Below are 22,918 nucleotides of genomic sequence, written 5' to 3'. Positions count from 1 at the left end.
CTTCAGTGTACCAATTCCCACAGTGGACTTGCAGCCTCCCCAACTTGGAGGGTGCCCACTCATAAGTAGGCCTTCAGGCTGCCAGCCTGTCCCCTCCCTAGCTCTGCCCTTTTCTCCCAACACTCACATGCCCACAGGCCTTGCAGTGGTGCCTGCGTTTGGTGATGGAATTGAAGGGCTCCTGGCAGCGCATGCACATGGTGACTTCCTTTTCTCGGATGGGCGTAGGTGCCCGCTTCCCAAGATCCATGTTCTGGAGAGAGGGCCAGGTCCTAGTTCAGAGTCAGCTACTCCCCAGCCCAGTCCAGCCAGCCCCTGCCCCTGCCCCAAAGCTTGGATCATCATTGGGAGGCAGCAGACACATTCAGAAGACCTGCCTTTGAGTCCTGGCTCTGCCCCTATGTCACTGTGCTACTGAAGAAAGGTCACTTGTACTTTCTGGTCCTCTGTTTCCCCAATGATTTCTCTGTGGCCCTACCAACAGAATACTGGACTTCTGAGATCCTGCACTGCCTCTCTGGTCTTTACTCTCTGGGAGGGGGAGAGGAGCATCTCAAGGTAAGGTGGGGGACTTGGAGGCCTGGAAGGGGTTCCAGTGTAGGGGTACAGGGTAGGGACTCTTACTGGAGAGTTAGGGGGTGTGTCTTCATCTTCCCTATTTGTTGAGTTCAACAGTTTGAAGGTCTCCAGCGTCTGTTCATGCTTGAGGAGGGTGGAGTTGATGGCCTGGGGAGGATGTGTAAGACATGAGAGATCAGATCATCTCAAAACCCACCCATTTCCACCCTTACCTTCCTATGACCTAGCCTGGAGTCAGAAACATTGGGTTCTAGGCTCGGCTCTGTCCCTTACTTAGGTGTGTGATCTTGAGGAAGTCCCTTCCCAAATCCAGGTCTCAGTTCTTATATTTGTGAAATGGAGGAAAGGGATCAATGGCTGAAAAACCTCAGAAGGCCTCCCTGGCCACTTCCTGGGCTTAAGGTTTTACAGGGCTTACCTCACTAGGGTTATACCCTCAGAGAAGCCAGCTTTCTAAAGGAAGAATTTGTGAGTTTCTGCTTAACCTCTGGACATCAGTTTGCTTATTTGTAAAATGGCGATGGTAAAGTTTGTTGGAAGGCAAGTGTCCAGGCCCATTCTGGTCAGATGTGAGTTTTAGGGGAGAGTCCACCAACCTCTAGGAGACCTGTTAATACTCCTCCAGCCCCCCACCACAAAGCCTTCTTAGATGTTACCTGGACCCAGTCTTTCTTCTCCTCCTCAGTCCTTGGGAGGAAAAAAAGAAAGATGTTGGGTTAGGCAGGCCAATCAAAAGCAACTGGAGTGATAAAGAGCAGGTGTTTTGAAGTCAGACAAACCTGGGTTTGACCCTCTGCTCCCTCATTTATTACTCGTGTGACCTTAGGCAAGTTATTTAACCTGAGTTTATTTATTTCAACAGTTACTAATAATTTCCAGATCCTGTGCTAGGAACGTGGGCCTCAGAGAGGACCCTATCCTCAAGGAGCTAGCTCATGGTCTAGGGGGGGAGACAGGGGCAATACAGAGGGATCAGTGCTGTGACAGAGTGAAAATAGGGCTGAGGATCCCAGAAGAGGAGACCTGCCCCAGCCTGGAGTTTGAGTGGGAGTGGCTAAGGAAGGTTTCCTCAAGGAGGTGCTAGACCTCAGGTAGAGAGGTAAGGGTGCGATGTGTGTGATAAGAGTACAGAACATACAAGAAACCATAAATAGTTCTCTGTTTCTGGAATGTCAAGTTTGAGAAAGGAGGGCAGTTAATTTTTCTTCACTTGTAAAATGGAGATGCTAATCAGTCTGGATTGTTCTGAGCAGTAACTGAGGTGAAAATCCCTGGTTACACTAGGTGCTCAATCAGTGTGAGTTATCCCTTTGCTTTACCTTGCTTCCTCGCTCTCCTGTCTGTCCTGCAGTCTCCAAGGCCTCTGCCCCGGTGCAGCCCCATCAACTGCTCACTAGGAATAGGACCCAGCCTCTTGGCTGACTTCCACCTGGCCTCTTCTAATCCCTTTCCACATCCACACACCATACATCAAAAGTATTTTTCTAATAAGAAAGTCTGACTACATCCTCAGAACCACTTCATGAAAAATTAAGGATGTTGAGTCAATATTTAGCTACAAGAATGTCTACTGCAATGTTATTTATTGTAGTGAAAAATTGGAAGCAGCCTAAGTGTCCAACAATGGGATTAGGTTAAAAAAAAGAAATGATGCTACATCACTACTGCCAGAGAACATGAATGATGTAGAAGGCTGTTTATAGTATGTTAAATGAAAACAACATGTATAAAATACACGTAGCGTTCTGTTTTTGTTTAAAAATATATGTGACACAAGTGCTTACGTTGGTCAGAACTCATCGATGGTATACTTAAGACCTCTGTATTTCACTGTATGAAAATTTGGCCTTAAGAAAAGGAAAGGGGGCCGGCCCCGTGGCTTGGCGGTTGGGTGCGTGCGCTCCGCTATTGGCAGCCCGGGTTCGGATCCCGGGTGTGCACTGACGCACCACTTCTCCGGCCATGCTGAGGCAGCGTCCTACATACAGCAACTAGAAGGATGTGCAACTATGACATACAACTATCTGCTGGGGCTTTGGGGAAAAAAAGGAGGAGGACTGGCAATGGATGTTAGCTCAGAGCCAGTCTTCCTCAGCAAAAAGAGGAGGACTGGCAATGGATGTTAGCTCAGAGCCGGTCTTCCTCAGCAAAAAGAGGAGGATTGGCATGGATGTTAGCTCAGGGCTGATCTTCCTTGGAAAAAAAAAAAAAAAAGAAAAGGAAGGGAACTTAAACAAATATTGAACTCCAGTTAATGATACGCACGCCCAAGTCTTTAGGGGTGACGTGTAGTGATGCCTGCAACTTACTTTGAAATGCATTAAAAAAAATCAGATGGATTAGTGGATGGATAAAAGGATAGATTTGTGATAAATATAGTACAATGCTAACACTTGTAGACTCTATATGGTGGGTTTATGAGTGTTTACTGTACAATTGTTTAAACTTTTCTGTATTTTGGAAAATTTTCATAATAAAATATGGAAAGAAAACATTGTGTGTTTATGTATGTACGTGTACATACTCATACACACACACACATGCGAATAGAAGAAAGGCCTGAAAGGGGTTCTGCCAACACATCAGCACTGGTTATTTCTGGGTGGTACAGTTCTAGGGGATTTTACTTTATTCTGATTGTATTCTTTTTTTAAAATTCTTTTTTATTTATCTATATTTTCTAACTTCTAATTTTTTTTGCAGTGAACAATATTGCTTTTGATTTTGAAGAGCCACAATAGTGTTTTTGGCAATGCATGCTGAAGTATATAGGAGTGAAGTATCACATCTGTAATTTACTTTAAAATGGTTCAGCAAAAGATATATATGGCAAAATGTCAATAGTTGCTAACTCCTAAGTCACTGATTCTAAGCCCTGGTGCACACATTAAAATCACCTAGGGATCTTTAAAAACTCCACATGTTCAGAGTGACGTCAGCATCATGGCGGAGTGAGCTTTCCCGTGAATTCTTCCCCCACAAGATACAACAAAAGCAACAGCCACAGACCAACAACGGAATCCCAGACAGTGAAAACCTAGAGCGGAGGGATCCACACTGCCACACATCTGAGAGCGGAACGTGCTGCGCCCCCGGAGGAAGTGGGGAGAGGTAAGGAGAACTCCGCTCCCTCCCCATCAGATCAGCGATCCCGGTCCGCGCGGCTCCCAGAGAGGGGGGAGGGGCGGCCCTCGGCGGGAAAACTGTAGCTCTTCGGGCTCTCTCAGCCAGTGGGAAACTCCCGCACAGAGGACTCAGAGGAGCCACAGGGCTACCATCAACATCTGAGTACCCCAGAGAGCGGATAAAGAGGGGCAAACGAGAAGCCTCCCACGTCAGGGACCCAGAGGGCAAAAGAGAGAGCTCCCCCCTCCCCGCAACCCGGAGTCTGCAGCTCGACCAGACCTAGTGATCCAAGGCAGACCTGAACAAACTGGACTGGACCCGTGGATCGCAGTGGGAAAAAAAAAAACAAACTGCGGATCGCAGCAGAAAAACTGGGGCAGCGCGCAGGGGGCTTAGACTACACAGCCCTTTACCACCAGACAGTGGCGGCAGGTGGAAATTGCAACCAGAGACTTCCAGGATGAGGAAAATCAAAACCAACACAGGAACCACAATGCAAAAATATATGAAATCACCAGACCAGAAACAAAATGACAAGCACCCAGAAATCAACCCCGAAGACACAGAAATCCATAAAGTAAATGACAGAGATTTCAAAATAGCTATCATAAAAACACTCAACGAAATACAAGACAACACAGACAAACAATTCAATGAGAGTAGGAGTTTCTTCACAAAAGATATTGAAATCATAAAGAAAAACCAATCAGTGCTGATGGAGATGAAGAACACAATGGAGGAGATAAAGGAGAATCTGGAATCTTTAAAGAACAGAGCTGACAATATGGAGGAAAGAATTAGTACTTTAGAGGATAGGAATACAGATATACTCCAGATGGAAGAAGAGAGAGAACTAAGACTAAAAAGAAATGAAGAAAGACTCCAAGAAATATCTGACTCTATTAGAAAATGTAACATAAGAATTATAGGTATTCCTGAGGGAGAGGAGAGGGAAAGAGGAACAGAGAGCCTATTCAAGGAAATAATAGCTGAAAATTTCCCAAATCTGGGGAAGGAGCAGGAAATACCAGTAAGCGAAGCCAACAGGTCACCTAAATATGTCAACAGGCAAAGGCCTTCACCACGACACCTAGTGGTAAGGCTAGCCAGGGTCAACGACAAAGAAACAATATTAAGGGCAGCTAGACAAAAACAAAAAATAACGTACAAAGGAACTCCCATCAGGCTCTCAGCGGATTTCTCAACAGAAACTTTTCAGGCTAGAAGAGACTGGAATGATATATTCAAAATACTAAAAGACAAAAACTTTCAGCCAAGAATACTCTATCCAGCAAAAATATCCTTCAAATATGATGGAGAAATAGTAACTCTCCCAGATAAACAAAAGCTAAGGGAGTTCATGGCCACGAGACCGCCACTACAAGAAATACTCAAGAAGGCCCTCAGGCCTGAAAACAAGAAGAGAAAGGGAACACAAAGCTTGGAGGAAGGAGAAAAGTAGGTAGACAAAATCAGAGAAATAGTAGATCTTTACCGGAATAGGTTAGCAACCACTTAAATACTAAACTCAAAGATCAAAGGAAGAAATTCACCAAAAATAAATTTAACCTCATCACTGTAAACACACAGCCACAACACAAGATAGAATAAGGTATAACAAGAGCAACTTAGAAGGGGAAGAGGAAAGTGACTGAATTGACTTAGTATAAGGAAATAGGAGGCTATCAGATAATGGACTATCTCATACACAAGATTTTTTGCCCAAACCTCAAGGTAACCACTAAACAAATAATCAAGGCAAAACCACATATGATAAACAAAGAGAAAACTAGAAGAATCATAAGACAGAACAACCAAACTGAATTGGCAGTCCAAAACAAATGGGACAAGAAACAAAGGAAATGCAAAAGAACCAGAAAATAAGTGACAAAACAGCAACATTAAGCCCTCATATTTCAATAATTACCCTAAATGTAAATGGATTTAACTCTCCAATCAAAAGATACAGAGTGGCAAGATGGATTAAAAAGCAAGACCCAACAATATGCTGCCTTCAGGAAACACATCTTAGCACTAAAGACAAGCACAGGCTCAGAGTGAAAGGATGGAAGAAAATACTCCAAGCTAATGGCAAACAAAAGAAAGCAGGTGTTGCCATACTCATATCAGACAAAGTAGACTTCAAGATAAAACAGGTTAAGAAAGACAAAGAAGGGAAATATATAATGATAAAAGGGACACTCCATCAAGAAGACATATCACTTATAAATATATATGCACCCAACATAGGAGCACCAATGTACATAAAACAACTATTAACAAACCTAAACGGAGAAATCAACAACAACACAATAATAGTAGGGATCTTAACACCCCACTTACAGCAATGGATAGATCATCCAGACAAAAAGTTAATAAAGAAATATTAGACTTAAATGAAAAACTGGACGAGATGGACCTAGTAGACATATACAGAGCACTCCACCCAAAAACAGCTGACTACACATTCTTCTCAAGCACGCATGGAACATTCTCTAGGATAGACCATATGTTGGGAAACAAAGCAAGCCTCAATAAATTTAAGAAGATTGAAATCATAACAAGCATCTTTTCAGACCATAAGGCTATGAAACTGGAAATGAACCAGGAAAAAAAAACTGGGAAAGTGACAAAAATGTGGAGATTAAACAACATGCTACTGAACAACCAATGGATCATTGATGAAATTAAAGGAGAAATCAAAAACTATCTGGAAACAAATGAAAATGATAACATGCCATATCAAACCATATGGGATGCAGCAAAAGCGGTCCTGAGAGGGAAACTCATAGCGATACAAGCCCACCTTAACAAACAAGAAAAAGCCCTAATAGGCAACCTTAAATTACACCTAACAGAACTAGAAAAAGAAGAACAAACAAAGCCCAAAGCCAGCAGAAGGAGAGCAATAAGAAAAATCAGAGCAGAAATAAATGATATTGAGACCAAAAAAACAGTAGAAAGGATTAATGAAACAAAGAGTTGGTTCTTCAAGAAGATAAACAAAATCGACAAACCCTTAGCCAGGCTTACTAAGAAAAAAAGAGAAAAGGCTCAAGTAAATAAAATTAGAAATGAAAGAGGAGAAATTACAACGGATACCATGGAAATACAGAGGATTATAAGAGAATACTATGAGAAATTATATGCCAACAAATTGGACAATCTAGAAGAAATGGATAAATTCTTAGACTTATACAACCTCCCAAAATTGAACCAAGAAGAAATGGAGAATCTGAATAGACCAATCACAAGTAAAGAGATTGAAATAGTAATCAAAAACCTCCCAAAAAATAAAAGTCCAGGACCAGATGGCTTCTCCAGTGAATTTTACCAAACATTCAAAGAAGATTTAATACCCATCCTCCTCAAACTATTCCAAAAAATAGAGGAAGATGGAACACTTCCTGAATCATTCTATGAGGCCAACATCACCCTGATGCCAAAACCAGACAAAGACAATACAAAGAAAGAAAATTACAGGCCAATATCGCTGATGAACATTGATGCAAAAATCCTCAACAAAATATTGGCAAACCGAATACAACAATATATTAAAAAGATCATACACCATGATCAAGTGGGATTTATACCAGAGACGCAGGGATGGTTCAACATCCGCAAATCAATCAACGTGACACATCACATCAACAAAACAAAGAATAAAAACCACATGATCGTCTCAATAGACGCAGAGAAGGCATTTGACAAGATACAACATCCATTTATGATAAAAACTCTCAATAAAATGGGAATAGAAGGAAAGTACCTCAACATAATAAAGGCCATATATGACAAACCCACAGCTAACATCATACTCAACGGGGAAAGACTGAAAGCCATTCCTCTGAGAACAGGAACGAGGCAGGGCTGCCCACTCTCACCACTCCTGTTCAACATAGTACTGGAGGTTTTGGCCAGAGCAATTAGGCAAGAAAAAGGAATAAAAGGAATCCAAATAGGTAACGAAGAAGTGAAACTCTCACTATTTGCAGATGACATGATTGTATATATAGAAAACCCTAAAGAATCTGTTGGAAAACTGTTAGAAACAATCAAAAACTACAGCAAAGTTGCAGGGTACAAAATCAATCTACAAAAATCAGTTGCATTTCTATATGCTAATAATGAACTAACAGAAAGAGAGCTCAAAAAGATAATACCATTTACAATTGCATCAAAAAGAATAAAATACCTAGGAATAAATCTTACCAAGGAGGTGAAGGACCTATACAATGAGAACTACAAGACATTATTGAGGGAAATCTACGATGACATAAAGAAATGGAAAGATATCCCATGCACGTGGATTGGAAGAATAAACATAGTTAAAATGTCTATATTACCTAAAGCAATCTACAGATTCAATGCAATCCCAATCAGAATCCCAATGACATTCTTCACAGAAATAGAAAAAAGAATACTAAAATTTATATGGGGCAACAAAAGACCCCGAATAGCTAAAGAAATCCTAAAGAAAAAGAACAAAGCAGGAGGCATCACAATTCCTGACTTCAAAACATACTACAAAGCAATAGTAATCAAAACAGCATGGTACTGGTACAAAAACAGACACACAGATCAATGGAACAGAATTGAAAGCCCAGAAATAAAACCACACATATACGGACAGCTAATTTTCGACAAAGGTGCTAAGGACATGCAATGGAGAAAGGAAAGTCTCTTCAATAAATGGTGTTGGGAAAACTGGACAGCCACATGCAAAAGAATGAAAGTGGACCATGTGCTATCGCCATTCACAAAAATTAACTCAAAATGGATCAAAGACCTGAAGGTGAGACCTGAAACTATAAAACTCATAGAAGAAAATATAGGCAACACACTATTTGACATTGGGTTTAAAGGAATCTTTTCGGATGACATGCCTACCCAGACTAGGGAAACTAAAGAAAAAATAAACAAGTGGGACTTTATCAGACTAAAGAGCTTTTATAAGACAAATGAAACCAGAATCAAGATGAACAAACAACCAACCAGCTGGGAGAGAATATTTGCAAAACATACATCTGACAAGGGGTTGATCTCCATAATATATAAAGAACTCACACAATTGAACAACAAAAAAACAAACAACCCGATCAAAAAATGGGCAGAGGAAATGAACAGACACTTCTCCAAGGAAGATATACAGATGGCCAATAGGCACATGAAAAGATGCTCAACATCACTAATCATCAGGGAAATGCAAATCAAAACAACACTAAGATACCACCTCACGCCCGTTAGAATGGCTATAATCACCAAGACAAAAAACAACAAATGTTGGAGAGGATGTGGAGAAACAGGAACCCTCATACACAGCTGGTGGGAATGCAAATTGGTGCAGCCTCTATGGAAAACGGTATGGAGATTCCTCAAAGAATTAAAAATAGAGATGCCCTATGATCCAGCCATCCCACTACTGGGAATCTATCCAACGCACCTGAAATCAACAATCCAAAGAGGCTTATGCACCCCTATGTTCATTGCAGCATTATTCACCATAGCCAAGAAGTGGAAGCAACCTAAGTGTCCCTCGACTGACGATTGGATTAAGAAAATGTGGTATATATATACAATGGAATACTACTCAGCCATAAAAAAAGACAAAATCGTCCCATTTGCAACAACATGGATGGGCCTGGAGCGTATTATGTTAAGTGAAATAAGCCAGAAAGAGAGAGACAAACACTGTATGATCTCACTCATATGTGGAATATAAACCAACACATGGACAGAGAAAACTGGACTGTGGTTACCCGGGAAGTGGGGGTGGGGGGTGGGCACAAGGGGTGAAGGGAGTCATATATGGGGTGATGGACAAACAAAAATGTACAACCCAAAATTTCACAATGTTAGAAACCATTAAAATATCAATAAAAATCAAAAAAAAAAAAAAAAAAAAAAAACTCCACATGTTCAGGCTACACCCCAGACAAATTAAATCAGAGTCTTTCCTAGGGTGGGTCCCAGACATCAGTATTTTTCTAAAGTTCCCCATCTGATTCCTATGTGTCGCCAAGGTTGAGAACCAGTTGTCTAAGTGATGGGCATGTGGGTGTTTGTTGTATTTCTACTTCTCTGGACATTTGAAAATTTTCATTAAAAATTTTTCTTAAAGGGCAGTACAAGTGACTGCAAAGCAAACCCTCCATGCCTTCCCTCTGCCACTAGGAGGAAACCCTATACTGCTTGGCATACCCTTCTGGGCCCAGCATCCCTCTGCAGCCCCCTCCCTCCCGTCCTCCCAGCAGACAAATGTGTCCCAGTCACGTGGCTTGTCACTCAGGCTCTGCTGAGGCCTGACTGGGCCCCACACCTGCCCTCCCCTGGATGTGCCAGACCTCTTGTCGGCTTTGTTCTCGCTTTCCCCAGCTGCAGGTCTCCCGGATGCTCTCTCAGTCTCCTGGAGCTTCAAACCCAGCTCCTGTCTCTCATCTTCCAGGAGGACACTCTCTAGCCCACATTCATCCTCCCACCTCCACGCAGTCCCAGCAATGAGGGTTCTGATTCTCATTTCTCACTTCATTGCAGCCTGTCAGAAGCAGATCACCTACCCATGTGCATCCATTCTCTGACCCTGACCATGACCTCAATACCCACCCTATCACCTGGGCCCTCAAGAAGGCAGCATGAGCTCCAATTCCATCTCTGCCCCTTTCTAGCTGTGGGATCTTGGGCAAGGTACATAACTCTTCTGTGCCTCAGTTTCCTCATCTGTAAAATGGGGTTGATGGTAACAGTAGCTACTTCAAGGGTTGTTTTAAGGATTCCACTAGTTAATTTAAATGTAAATTGTTTGTTAAAATTAAAGCAGTGCCTGGCATAAGAGCAAGTCTTCATTAAATGTGAGCTATTATAATCACTCAAGTAGAGGATGGATATTAAAACCCCTTTGTTAAGTGGCTGGGCATTATTTTTAAATTTGTTATTATTTTTAAAATTTTTGTTATGAAAAATTTCATGCATAGAAAAGCAGACAGGATCGCACAAGTACAATACATACCCACTATATAGATGCAAATTTTGAAAATATTTTGCTATATTTACTTCATATATATGTACATATTAATATATATTTATATATGTATGTATATATGTGTACATATGTAGATATGTATGTATTTTTTGGTTGATAAATCATTTAAAAATAAATTACGGATATCATGATACTAAATCCTCAGCATGCATCACCAAAAAAAAAAAGGCCATTCTCCTATATAATCACTATACCATTATCATACCTGAGAAAGTTAGCAATAATTCCCCAATAGCTAATGCTCAGTTTGCATTTAGATTTTCCCTATTGTCTTACAAATGTCTTTTAGGGCTGTTTTTCTCAAACCAGGCTCCTATCACAGACCAAGCATTGCATTTGGTTGTTATTTGTTAAGAGATTTAAGAATCTCTGAATCCACAATCAACTATTTCTGTTGTTGTTATTCATGTTCGGATTAATATCTCATTCTTCCCTCTCTAACAAAACCCGCCAGAAGAGCAAGCCTGCATCTTTGGGGAAAGGTGCCCACCCTTTCTCTGGAACAATCTCTTCCCTAGGGAGGTAGCCTGTCCTAGAATGCCTCAGCATATCTGAAGGGAAGAGGGGGCTGGAGAGAAGGTATAGGCAAGGGTAAGTACCTGGCCTGGAGCTCCAAGGAGCGTTGCTTTCCTGACACCAGGAAGGTCCGAGGCAGATTGAGGTTGGAGCTTTCCTTTAGCTGAATAGAAGGAGAAAGAGGCTTTGTGAGGCCTACTGAGCTCCACAGGACCCTTGCCCCCTCTGCACACATGCACCACACAGACTGGGTCAAAGTCAAGAATGTCTTTGTTCCTCCCAGCACCAAGGCCCCACTCCAGGTCCCCATTTCCCACCTCCTGGTGCTCACCTCCATGCCATCTACATCAATGCGTGCCCGCACGCTAAACTTCTGGCCAAGGAGCCGCAGCCTGGGCACGCAGTAAAGGAGGCGGTCGTTGAACTAGGAAGGAAAAAGTTTGGGATGTATGTGTGGAGGACCCAGGAGGAGTGTGGCCCAGCTCCCTACCCTTATGGGACTCCTGAAGCTTTATTGCTGGGGACTCAAGGCAATAGATGGAGAAAACACAGCCCAGACTGGGCACAAAGATTGCAAGGAAAGAGCCTAGGCATGGGAGTCACTTCCTAGTTGGGTGACCTTGGGCAAGTCACTTCTCTCTAAGTCTTAGTTACATCATCTGTAAAGTAGAGGAAAAAAATTCCTAGTATAGGTAGTGAAAATACAATGAGTTAATAGAGGAAAGAATAGCTGGCAGGAGGTATAGTCTTGAGTGAGCACCAGGTCAATGTGTATGTGGGGGTGTGGCCCACCCGCAACCCCACACCTGGCACTTACTAGTATGAGGTATCGGTCTTGAGTGGTCCCATTCTTCGCTGATAGCTTAAGGATGTGGCCTTCTTTTATGAGCTCTTTGGTGGGGCTGACAATGTCTTCCTCACCACCTAGCAGCTCATACACCTTCAGCAGCTTGTGCATTCGCTCCTGGTAGGAGACAGCAAAAGGCAGGGTTGGGGTACTAGCCTCCCCTCAGATGTCCACAAGTCAAAAGTCCCCCCAAGACAGAGACACCACAGGTGGGTGGCCAAGGAAGGGCAGGGTCTAGAAGGGCTACTCACCATTTTGCGGATGGCAGCATTAGAGTGCTCTGCTGCTGTGGCTATCAGCTCGAGGGACTCTGCAGGCAAAATGGGAGGTCAGATGAGGGACTAGCAGAGAAGAGGCTCCTGGGGGCTTCTTTGCTCCCTGAATACCTCCTCCTGGCCTGACCACACCCTCTCCATCCCAGAAAGCTGGCCATAGCAACGTCAGTTAAAATCAGAAACTGTCTCAATTAAACCCACAATAGCAGAATCATAGTACATGAAATAGCTGGCAGTCAATAAAACACAAGCTTAACAAGATTATTATTACTATTAAAAATAACAACAATAATAATTACATATATAACTGGAAGGAAACATACCCATGTTTAACAAGTTGTCTCTGGATGGTGGGACTATGGATGGTTTTTATTGTCTTCTTTAGATTTTTCTGTATTTTCCATATTTTTGACAAAGAACATGTATTATTTTTATAATCAGAAAAAAGTCATATAAAGAAACAAAGAGGTGATCCCATTCTTTGTCTTAATAATTCTGATTATAGGAATCTATTCTTAAAAAATACACGTTCTGTGTACAAATACACTTTCATTGCAGTGGTGCTTACAACAGTGTCAAACCAAAACAAAAATGTCCAACTGTAGGGGTTCAGTTAAATAAATTAATGTGCATTCATATAATGGAATACTAAACTTTTACAAATGATGCTTATGTAGGGTTTTTCATAATCTGTGAAATGCTCAGGATATTTTAACAAAAGAAAAGGATATAAACTTGTATATACCGAATGATTTCAATTTCACAAGTATATATGTGTAAAAAACAGCAGGAAGAATATATGTCAAAACGTTCCTCATGCTTATTCTCTGGGGGCTTGTATCACAGGTCATTTCTTTCCCTACCTCTTTTGTCTTTCCTGTAATTTCCATATTTCCTATACTGACCAGGTATCATGAGGAAAAAAATTGAAATAAGTCCCTATATATCTCCATACACTAACAAATCCTGCCCATGCTTGAGGCCAAGCTACAGTTGCACTGCACCCCACTTGCACTGCACCCCACTCTTGTCTGTGTGGTGCTGGATTTTCCTACTCAGGAAATATGCCTGTAATGGAAGAGCACAGGTGCATCTGAAGAGGGTCCATATGGTTGGCAAACCAAGTCTTGTTTTCCTAGGAGGCTCTCCCTCCATGACCAAGTCTTGGTGCTCAACTTCTGTGGCCCCTGTCCCAACTCAGGCCTTTCAGGTGCCAGTCCCCAATCTCCAACCCCTCTTCCACCTTAGCTGCCAGAGGGAGCTTTCTCACACACAGCTTCCTGTCACTCCTCTGCTCAAATCTGTCAATGGCTCCTCTATGTCTGCAGGGTAAAGACCCAGCCCTTTAGCCTGGCATTCAAAGCCCTTAGTGATCTAGCTTCTGCTGACCTCTCTAGCTGTCTCCACTTGGACCTCCCTAAATATGTCCTGTCCTTCTTCATCTTGCCAACTGCCACTCAGTCTTATGGATCCAGCTAACCTCCTCCAGTAAGCCTGCCCTGAGTTACCAGGCTGTGTTAGGACCCTGTCTGGGTTCCCACATTTCCCTTTCCTCCCCTCTGTCCCACTAGTCACACTGTATTCATTGTGCATTTATATATCTGCATCCCTCAGTAGACTAGGAGCTCCCTAGGATGGGGCCAAGGTCCCACCACCCTCTTTAGGGCCCCCCAACAGATGCTTTGCATAAATTAGCTCCCTCAATCCTCACAACAACCTTGTAATATAGGTGTGATTGTGCCTGTTTGTCCAATGAGGAAACTGAGACTCGGAGAAGAGGTGGTGGCCCTATGTTGTCTACCTGGGAGGCAGCAGAGTTGACATCTGCACTGGGGCTGCTCTCCTAGCTGACCTTTATCCTACACATTCTGCATCTCCCCACCCCAGGGTAGGGGGCATGCTGGGTGGTGGAGGTAGGAGGTGCTCAGGGAATGGGACAGGAAGAAGACTCTGGCAAGCTGTGGGCATACAAGCTCAGGCCTGCATGTGCTGCTGGGCTCAGACTAGAGGCTTTGCTATCAGGAACTCTGTATGGAGATGTCTTGTGTGGGGTACAGACTGGCATTTCCAGGGGTCCATTGTGTGCAGGCTCTGTCTAGGGGTTCAGTATGGGGAAGTCAGTTCAGGATTTCATTTGGGAGTTCAGGCTAGGGAGTGCAGTTTGGGGAGCTTGGTGTAGGGGCTTGGTCTGGAAGCTTTAGTGGGGCCTGGTCTGAACTTGGCAGTTTAGGATCTTGGTTTGGAGTTGAGTCTTGGGCTCAGGGTAGACAGCTGAGGCCAGGAGTTCCAGCTGGCCTAGTTTGGGGAGCCCAGTCTCGGGTCCAGGCTCCCGAGTTCAGGAAAAAAAATTGGCTTCTAGGGTCCAGGCTCCAGAGTTCAAAAAAAAAAAATCAGTCTGGGAAATAGAAAGTCTGGGAGTCAGTCTGGGGATTTTATTTTAGTCTGAGGGGTAAAAAAATCGGGAGGTTAGCTTAAGATCTCAGGCTGGGGAGATTAGTGAGCACATCTTGGGGCTGGCTCTCATTCAGAGATTCTCATTCTAAGCAGCTCGGAAACCTGGACTGGAAAGTCCTTTCTGGGAGGTTCATCTTCGGGCTCAGTGTAGGGAGCTCAGTCAGCCAAGCTCAAGCTCTGAGGTTCATTCTGGGGACTCAGATAGGGTTGAGATTGGTACAAAACAGGAACCTAAGTTAGATGAACTCAATCTGGGGGCTGATTTTAGGGGCATTCTGTATGGAAGGTATCAGCTAGGGCATTCAGTAATAAAAACAGCTAATATTTATTGAGCCTTTACCATGTGCCAGGCACTGTGCTAATAGCTTTACCTGGGATTACATCATTTATCCTCAAAACAAATCTATGAGGTAGGTATCGACATCATCCCCATTCTACACATGAGAAAATTGAGGCCAAGAGGCTGAGCAGCTTGCCCAGGGACACACAGTTGGTAAAAGGGACTCTATCTGGGGCCCAGTCTAGGGAGGAACTTACACTTGCAGCTCATTTTGGAGATCTAGTCCAGGAAGCTCATTTGGGGAATTTCAGTTTGGGAATGCCATGCTAGGGATCCAGTGTGGAAGTAAAATTGCAGAACTCAGTCCTGGAAGCTCAGTGTGGACATGTGATTCTGTAGAATGCATGGGCTCTGAGTGGAGGGCCATGAAATGGGAGGCTTTATTCTGGGGACCCCAGCTGGAGGGGTATAAAACGTGGAGACTCAGTGTGGCAGTGAGGTGCCCTTCTTGGGTCTCAGTATGGCGTCTAGTCTGGAGATCTCATTCTGCTGGACTCAGCCTGGGAATCTCAATCCATAAATCCACGTCTGGGAGGTAGAAAATGAGGGGCTCAGTCTGGGGGAAGTCAGTCTGAGAGTTGAGAATGGGAAGATCAGACTTGGAACTTGGCTTGGGTAGCTTAATTTGGGGGACAATCTAGGGCATTACTCTAAGGGCTCAGTGAGGGGGGATGGAAAATAGGGGTCTTCAGTCTGGGGGACTTGGGCTAGGGAGAACATAGTCTGGAGTCTCTGTTTGGAGCTTAGTCTGGGCAGCTCAATCTCAGAGTTCCCTCTGGGGTTCACACTTGGAAACTCGAGGAATCCAGTCTGAGGGCTCAGTGGTCTGTCTGTGAGATGGATCTAGAGTCAGTCTTTTGGGCTCAGGCTAGAAGTCTTGGTCTGAGGGATAGTAAATGGGGGGATTAATCTAGGGTGCTCAGTTTGGCAATACCTGTCAATATAGTGGTGGCCAAGGAGATCAGACTGGGAAGCTCTTTTGGGGGAATCCCCCTCTGGGACCTCAGGCTGAGGGCTCTGACTGGGAAACCACTCCCAGATCTCAGAGTGGGGACAGCATTCTGGAGGCCAAGTCTGGGGACCTTAATTTGGGGGAACCAGTGTGGGGGATCTATAACTGGGACCTCAGATTGGGTTCAGCCTGAGGGCTCAGGTTGGAGATGTCAGTTTATGGGACTCATCCCAGGGAATCAGTCTAGAAGGCTTTTTCTAGAGCTTTAGGTTATGTAGCTCATCCTGGCATCCCAGTGGGGGCTCTTAATACTGGGGAGAAGGAATGAGGCACTTAGTCTGCAGATGTCTGTAGAACTCAGCTGTCAAACTTTCTAGGGTTCTAGCTCTTTCTAGAGGTCCGGATTTGGTAGCAAAGTACCCCATGTGGTGGGGTGGAGGGGGCTCAGTTTGGGAAGTGGACACTGCAGTGGATACAACTGTCTGCTCCTGTCTCTTGTGGCTTCCAGGACCTCACACTTTCCTGGTTTTCCTCCTACCTTTAGGGCTGCTCCTTCTAAGTCTCCTTTGCTGATTCTACCTCCATTAACCTTGTCCTCGGCCTCCTTTACTTCTCCATTTACATTCACTCCCTTGGTGATTGTGGCCAGCCTCATGGCTTTGAATACTGTCTGTGTGCCAATGACATCCAAATCTCTCTCCCTGGGAGTCTAACTGCCTAACTAGCAGCTCACTTTGAACATGTCCAAAATCAAACTCCTAAGCTCATCTCAGGACCCATCATCACCAGCCCAAAATCTGCAAGTCATTTTTGACTCTTTCTCCCAAGCCCCACAGCCATTCCACCCTAGTTCTTTCAGTGCTACTTTGAAATATAATACACCCTGAATCCAACCATTTCTCACTACTTCCACCAGTACCATCCTCATCCAAGTCAACTTTTCTCACTTAGATTATTGCAAAAGGCTTCTAACTGTTCTCTTGGCTCCCTCTCTTGCTCCCCAAGTAATCCCGATCAAAACCTTCCCATGGCTACCCACTGCACTCAGGATAAAATCTGTCTCCTTATCTTGGCCTTCAAAGTCTTGCTCCTCTCTCCAACCCTACTTTTACCATTCTACCCTCACTTGTCATGGTCAGGTCACACTGGCCCTCTTGTTGGTCCAGAGATAGGCAAGTTGCTGCCCTCTCCCACAACTGCTTCTTAGGAACTCCGTACCTGCTGTTGCCTCTGCCTGGAGCATACTCCTCCCCAGTCAGCATGTGGCTCCCTTCTGCTTGTTATTCAGGTTTGACTCAAATATCTTCTATTCAGAGAGGCCACTCAATCTAAAGTAGGCCCCCCAGTCACTGTCCCATCACTCTATGACTCTCTGAATGACACACAGCACCTATCTAATAACGTTCTCCCGTGTATTTATTACTTTTTTTATTGTCTATCTCCCCGACTAGAATATACACTCCCTGAGATCAAGGACCTTGTCTGTCTTGTTCACCTCTGTATCCCCCGTGCCTAGGACAATGCTCAGAACACCGAGGTGCTCAGTAAATAGCTGTTACGTTAATGAAGGAATGAATGGAAATAACAGCCTGGGGGAGAGAAAGTTGGGGAGACTCTGGGGAGCACTCTTTGGTGTGTGATCTTGGGAGGGTGGGTCTCATACTGGTGGAATCAGAATGAAACACTTTTCTAGTGGTTCAATGTAGAAGACTCAGTCTGGGGAGGCAGTATCTAAGCCTAGAGATCCAAATCTGGGAGACGGAAAATATGGGGTCTAATCTGGGTACTCAGTTCTAGAGAGGTGATTCTGTAGGGCTCTGATCAGACTTGGAGGTACTTTTGGGAGGTTCATTCTGGGTGGTGGCTGGTGGACCCGGAGTGGAGCTCTAAATGTGGAGGATGGAAAATCAGGGGCTTGATCTGAAGGGGTCAGTCTGGGCTTTCAGCATGGTGGCTCAGTCCCTGGGGGTTCAGGCTCAGTTTCATTTTGGACTTGGGACAACTTCATTTGAGGACAAGTCTAGGGGTCAGCCTTGGGGTCTTGGCCTAAGAAATGGATGGTTCCCTTTAGGGGATTATTCTGGGCGCACCCCTCAAACTCTGGAGTTCTAGTTGGAAACTTCAGACTGGGGGAGACCTGAATGTTCTGTCTGGGTACTCAGGCAGAGATCTCAACCTGGAGGTTCATCCTGGTATCTCACTCCAGAACCTCAATGTGGGCCTTTCAGTTTGGAGATTCTATTCTGGGATCTCATTTATGTGGCAATGGAAGGCTCACCTTGTGAGTTAAGTCTGGGGGATAGGGGGTCAGGGCCTGGGTGTGTGTACTCACTTTGGGCGTCTTTGCTGTCCGGGGAGCCATGGGGCAGCTTTAACAGATAGTCCTTGAGAAGCAGCTCATAGCGGGGGATGCGCTGCACGGGTTCCAGCATGTGGTGCTGTAATGTCAGGTTGCCACAGGCTTCCTCCTTCTGTGACAGGCAGAAGCGGAGGGGCTCAGGTCTGGCCATGGATCCCCCACCGGGTCCCTGCAGACCTCTCCTCCCAGTCTGCCCCATCCAGCTTCGCTGCTTACCTGCACCTCATGGATGATCACTTTAAACTGGGTGGAGCGCTCTGTCCAGGTGTTGACCAGCTCCACGGCACGGTCAAAGTTCTTCACATATTCGCCATACATCTTGAGGAAGGGTGCCAGCTTCTGCAGGATATCTCCGATGCGTGGGTAGCGGTCCCTGGGGTGGAAGCAGGGGCTGATATGGTCCTGCTGATCCTTGTCCCCCAGAATCCCCCTAGCCCATGGGTCTCCAGCCCTATGCGGGCTGCTCTCATCTCAGTCCTGGAAATCTACTTCTTAACCAGTATGCTCCTTCAGAAATGCTGTTTATTTATAGGCCAGTTAGGCCAAGAGGCTCAGCTTGACCTGAGACCACGGCCTGGGCTGCCACCTGCCCCAACTCTGCCCTGCTCGAGCACCAGGAATGACATGTTCTGGAATACCCACCCTGACCTCAACTGCAAGGGCCACTTCATACACCAGTTATTGATTCTGTGCCCAGCCTTGTGCTGGGTGATTCTGGGGACACAAATGAGTCACGCTTAGTCAAGCCCTGAGCAGGTCACTGACAGGGGAGGCAAAGTGACCAGGTCTGGTCATACTTCTCAGGAGTCAGTCTGCTGGGAGACACACAGGACCAGGACTGGTTCCAGCCCTCAGGGGTCACAGTCTGGTGAGGGGGAAACACTTTATCCTGTAGGTGTGGGGAGCATGGAAATGATTTTAAGCAGCAAGTAACATAGTCTGTTGTTCAGAAGACCATCATGGCAGGTGGTATAGACTCTAAAGTATGGATCGGAAGAGGACAGCCTGGAGGCCAGAAGACTGCCTATAAACCCTGTCCCTCTACCTCAGGACTCAGCTCAGGCATCACTTCCTGCATCCTTCTCTAATCCCCAGGCTAGGTTTGGTCCATTTGTCTGGATTCCTACAGCCTCCGGTCCTCAGCTCTATCATAGCACTGATAACAAATAACAATAACTCACATTCATTGAGCGTTCATTATATACCAGGTACTGTTCTAAGCTCTCTACATGTATCAACTCATTTGATCTTTAAAACAACCCTACAAGGTAGGCTATTATTATCCTCATTTCATAGATGAGGAAACTGAAGCACAGTAATTTAAGAAACTTGCTTAATGTCATAAAGCTAGCAAGTGGCAGAACTGGAATCTGAACCCAGCCAATTTGGCTCCTAACCTCACAGTCTTAAGGGCTATGCTATTCTGTTGTAATTTTCTGAGTCCTGGTCTGTGTTTCATATTAGATTGGGAGGGCCTAGAAGGCAGAGCTTGGGCCTGATTCTTTCTGTGAAAGGCAGTAAGAGGAGAGGGCAGGCAGGAATGAACTCTCATGCACACATCTGGCCTAGGCTCAGCAGGCAAGTGGACAGGAGGGCGGGCAACCTAGATCTGGGGCACCTCACCATTCCTCCATGCGCTTCTCTAGCTCAGGCAGCAGGAACTGCTGGTGGAAGCAATAGATGGAGCAGATGTTAGAGAAGATGCCGTGGACAACGTCAGCCGGAAAGGAACTGCGGTTTCGAGCTTCTTCCAGCAGCCGGGCACAGAACACCTGTGGGGCAGGGCAAGCGTGTTCAGCCAAGCTGGGCCTGGGGCTTAGCTGGAGAAGGGGCAGCTTGCAGGTGAGGGCAGTATTTGTGGGCAGCTCTGTGGAGCTTTGGGATCAGCATTGGTCTTGAGACTGAGAAGAGAGGGAATGGAATTAGATTACATATGTGGGGTTGGATTTCAGGTTGTCATGGTTAGGACCTGGTGGTAGGCATTGGAACAATAAGAAGTTGGGATCGGGGTCAAGGTCAGAATTCGATTCAGGGTCAGAGAGAAGGTTGGAATTAGATCCATTTATTTAACTCATAGTTTTGAGTGCCTACTGTGTGTCAAGCACTGTCCTAGAGGCTGAGAGAGCAGTAAACAAAGCTGACAAAAATCCCTACCCTCAGGGATTCTGGTGATTTGGGGTCAGGAATAGGGCCAGGGTTAGAATGAGGATCAGGGCCTGGTTCACAGCCAAGGGTAAATTCAGGATCTGGGTCAGAGTCGCAGTCAGGGCTGGTGTACCCACCCAGGGTTAAGAATGAGGGTGGGTACAAAGATCAAGCTTAGGGTCATAATCAGAGTTGGCTTCAGGGACAGGATACGAGGGGGTCAAGGTCAGAAAGGGGCCTTACCAACTCTAGATTTTTGCCCCAGTGGTGGAGTTGGGCTCAGGTCCTATCATTTCCTCCTTGGAACCCACCTACCAGGTTCCTGGGGCCCTAGGGCCCCTGAGGGGCCATTCACCTGATCCAGGAGATGGAGCCTGGAAACATAGGCCTTCTCAGTTTGTAGGAGCTCATTGGCAATGTGGAACACCTTCTGCTGCACAGTCAACTGGAAAGGAGAAGAGGCAACTGCTGATTCATCATCCTGTACCCCAACCCTCACCCAAGCCCCCAGAATTCTCACAACAGTTCAAATGCTATTCTAAGCCCATGACACCACGAGACAACCTATCCCCCATCTCTAGACCCATAAGCCCCCCAATTTCATTCCTGACTCCCCATTGTATCATAAAGGCCACCCCTCAATTCTAATGACATGCACTCCCTCACTCAGCCACTCATTCACTCAGCCATCTGCTCTCGCTATTCATTCAGCATAGTGGTTAAGCATGTGGGCCGGGAAATCAGACTTCCTGGGTTCAAATCCTAGCTCTGCCATTCATTAGCTTGCATAAGTTGTGTAACTGCTCTGTATTTAAGTCTCCTCATCTACATATACAGATAATAACAGGATCTAAGTCCATTGTAATTGAGACAATTAAATGATTTAATATAAATAAAACATGGTAGACTATAGATTAAGTAGTCTATAAATGTTAGTTATTAATTCACCCATTCAGTTCACTGTCAGCAAAGGCTTGCTGAGTACCTGGGGTGTGAGGAAAACAGAAAAGTATAAAAATGTATAAAACTCATTGGCCCAGTCTCCTAACCATTGGACAAATATTTGCTAAGTCCCTGGCCTCAGCCCCCACATTTGAGTTGGGTTCTGGTGGAGCAGGTATTCTGGCTGCAACTTAAGTGCAAGGATGCCTTTGGAAGCAGTGTTAGGCTGCCAGGGCACAGAAAGAGGTTCCTGCTGCCGAAAGCCTTCATCCTCATAGCCTCAGGTCCCTGGGGGTCTCTAGCTCTTGTGCCCCTCCAGAGGACAGCTGTCAGGAAGTCTCTCTGGACGTGAGAGACTTTCCATTTTACAAATAAGGAAGCTGAAGCTTGTGCTGAGGGAGTGGAGAGGGAAGAGACTTGCCCAAATGTCACATAGCTACTGAGTCTTGGGATTTTCCAGCTGGAACAGGACTTTAAAGATCCCCAACCAGGATGCCCATCTTCAAGATGGAAAAACTGAGGTCCAGCTAGTGGTTCTCTGATGAGGACAGAACAACTTTCCTAGTGGGCATTTGGAACTGTGCATGATCATTTTGGTAGTCACAGTGATGGGGCGTGGGGTACAGGTTTGCTACTGATCTTTTGTACCAGGAGACCAGGGAAGCCAAACATCCAAAGTGAAAACAATGCTATATTTCAAGAAATACTGAGCTGGGGGAAGAACCAAGTGTAAAAGCCAGGCTCCTGGTTTCCCCACATGGTCCTGCCTCTAGGTGAACATGGATCAGTACCTCCACAGACTCCTGTCTTTCCATTGGGGTCACTGGGATTTCTCTGTCCTTCTCATCCTCCTCCTCGTCGTCTTCCTCCTCCAGGTCACTATCAACCTCCTGGGATCCGGGCCGGTGGGGGTCGGCCAGAGCAACAGGGACACTGGCCGGGACAGGGGGCCCAGGGCAGAGGCTGTGGCTGGGGGGCCCGTCATCACTGACAAAGCATGTCTCCTCGCTGTTGGATGGCGAGCTGATGCTGTCAATGCCGCTGTCACGGTTGGGCACCTTCTCGCCGTCCCGGGGCCCAGGAGCCAGCAGGAACAGGCAGCGGGAGGCCTCACCCTCGGGGAGCTGGGGCACTGGTGGCTGCGGGGGTGGCTGTGGCAACATGGCTGGCTCTGTGGGACCTGGGCTGGGGCCAGGGACTGGCCTATCCGAGGCGACAATCACAGGCTCTCTGAGGTGGGTGGTGGACACACATGGAGGCAGAGTATGAGCTTGACTGAGAGGCCTGTCTTACAACTGTCCTTCCTGTCCCAGGGCCACCCTCACAGGTTTCCCCAGGGACTAG

The 22,918-nt window shown here is 45.5% G+C and overlaps 1 protein-coding gene across 1 annotated transcript in view; it reads right to left on the bottom strand.

Annotated features, from left to right (window-relative positions):
* FGD1 (FYVE, RhoGEF and PH domain containing 1) overlaps nucleotides 1–22,918 on the bottom strand; it is a 40,415-nt gene that overhangs the window by 2,984 nt on the left and 14,513 nt on the right. The window contains exons 4-15 of the mRNA XM_058535906.1: nucleotides 22,366–22,804; nucleotides 20,988–21,077; nucleotides 20,111–20,259; nucleotides 18,704–18,860; nucleotides 18,461–18,599; nucleotides 12,359–12,417; nucleotides 12,078–12,224; nucleotides 11,592–11,684; nucleotides 11,344–11,423; nucleotides 1,236–1,266; nucleotides 625–726; nucleotides 128–253 (exon numbers count right to left, since the gene is read on the bottom strand). Coding sequence (XP_058391889.1) covers nucleotides 128–253; nucleotides 625–726; nucleotides 1,236–1,266; nucleotides 11,344–11,423; nucleotides 11,592–11,684; nucleotides 12,078–12,224; nucleotides 12,359–12,417; nucleotides 18,461–18,599; nucleotides 18,704–18,860; nucleotides 20,111–20,259; nucleotides 20,988–21,077; nucleotides 22,366–22,804 — 1,612 coding nt within the window. The remainder of the gene's footprint in view (nucleotides 1–127; nucleotides 254–624; nucleotides 727–1,235; nucleotides 1,267–11,343; nucleotides 11,424–11,591; nucleotides 11,685–12,077; nucleotides 12,225–12,358; nucleotides 12,418–18,460; nucleotides 18,600–18,703; nucleotides 18,861–20,110; nucleotides 20,260–20,987; nucleotides 21,078–22,365; nucleotides 22,805–22,918) is intronic.

This window comes from Diceros bicornis, chromosome X (genome assembly GCF_020826845.1).
Source record: "Diceros bicornis minor isolate mBicDic1 chromosome X, mDicBic1.mat.cur, whole genome shotgun sequence".
Classification (NCBI taxonomy): Eukaryota; Metazoa; Chordata; class Mammalia; order Perissodactyla; family Rhinocerotidae; genus Diceros; species Diceros bicornis.
The sequence above is the reverse complement of the archived record's forward strand: the minus strand, read 5'-3'. Positions and strand labels throughout refer to the sequence as shown.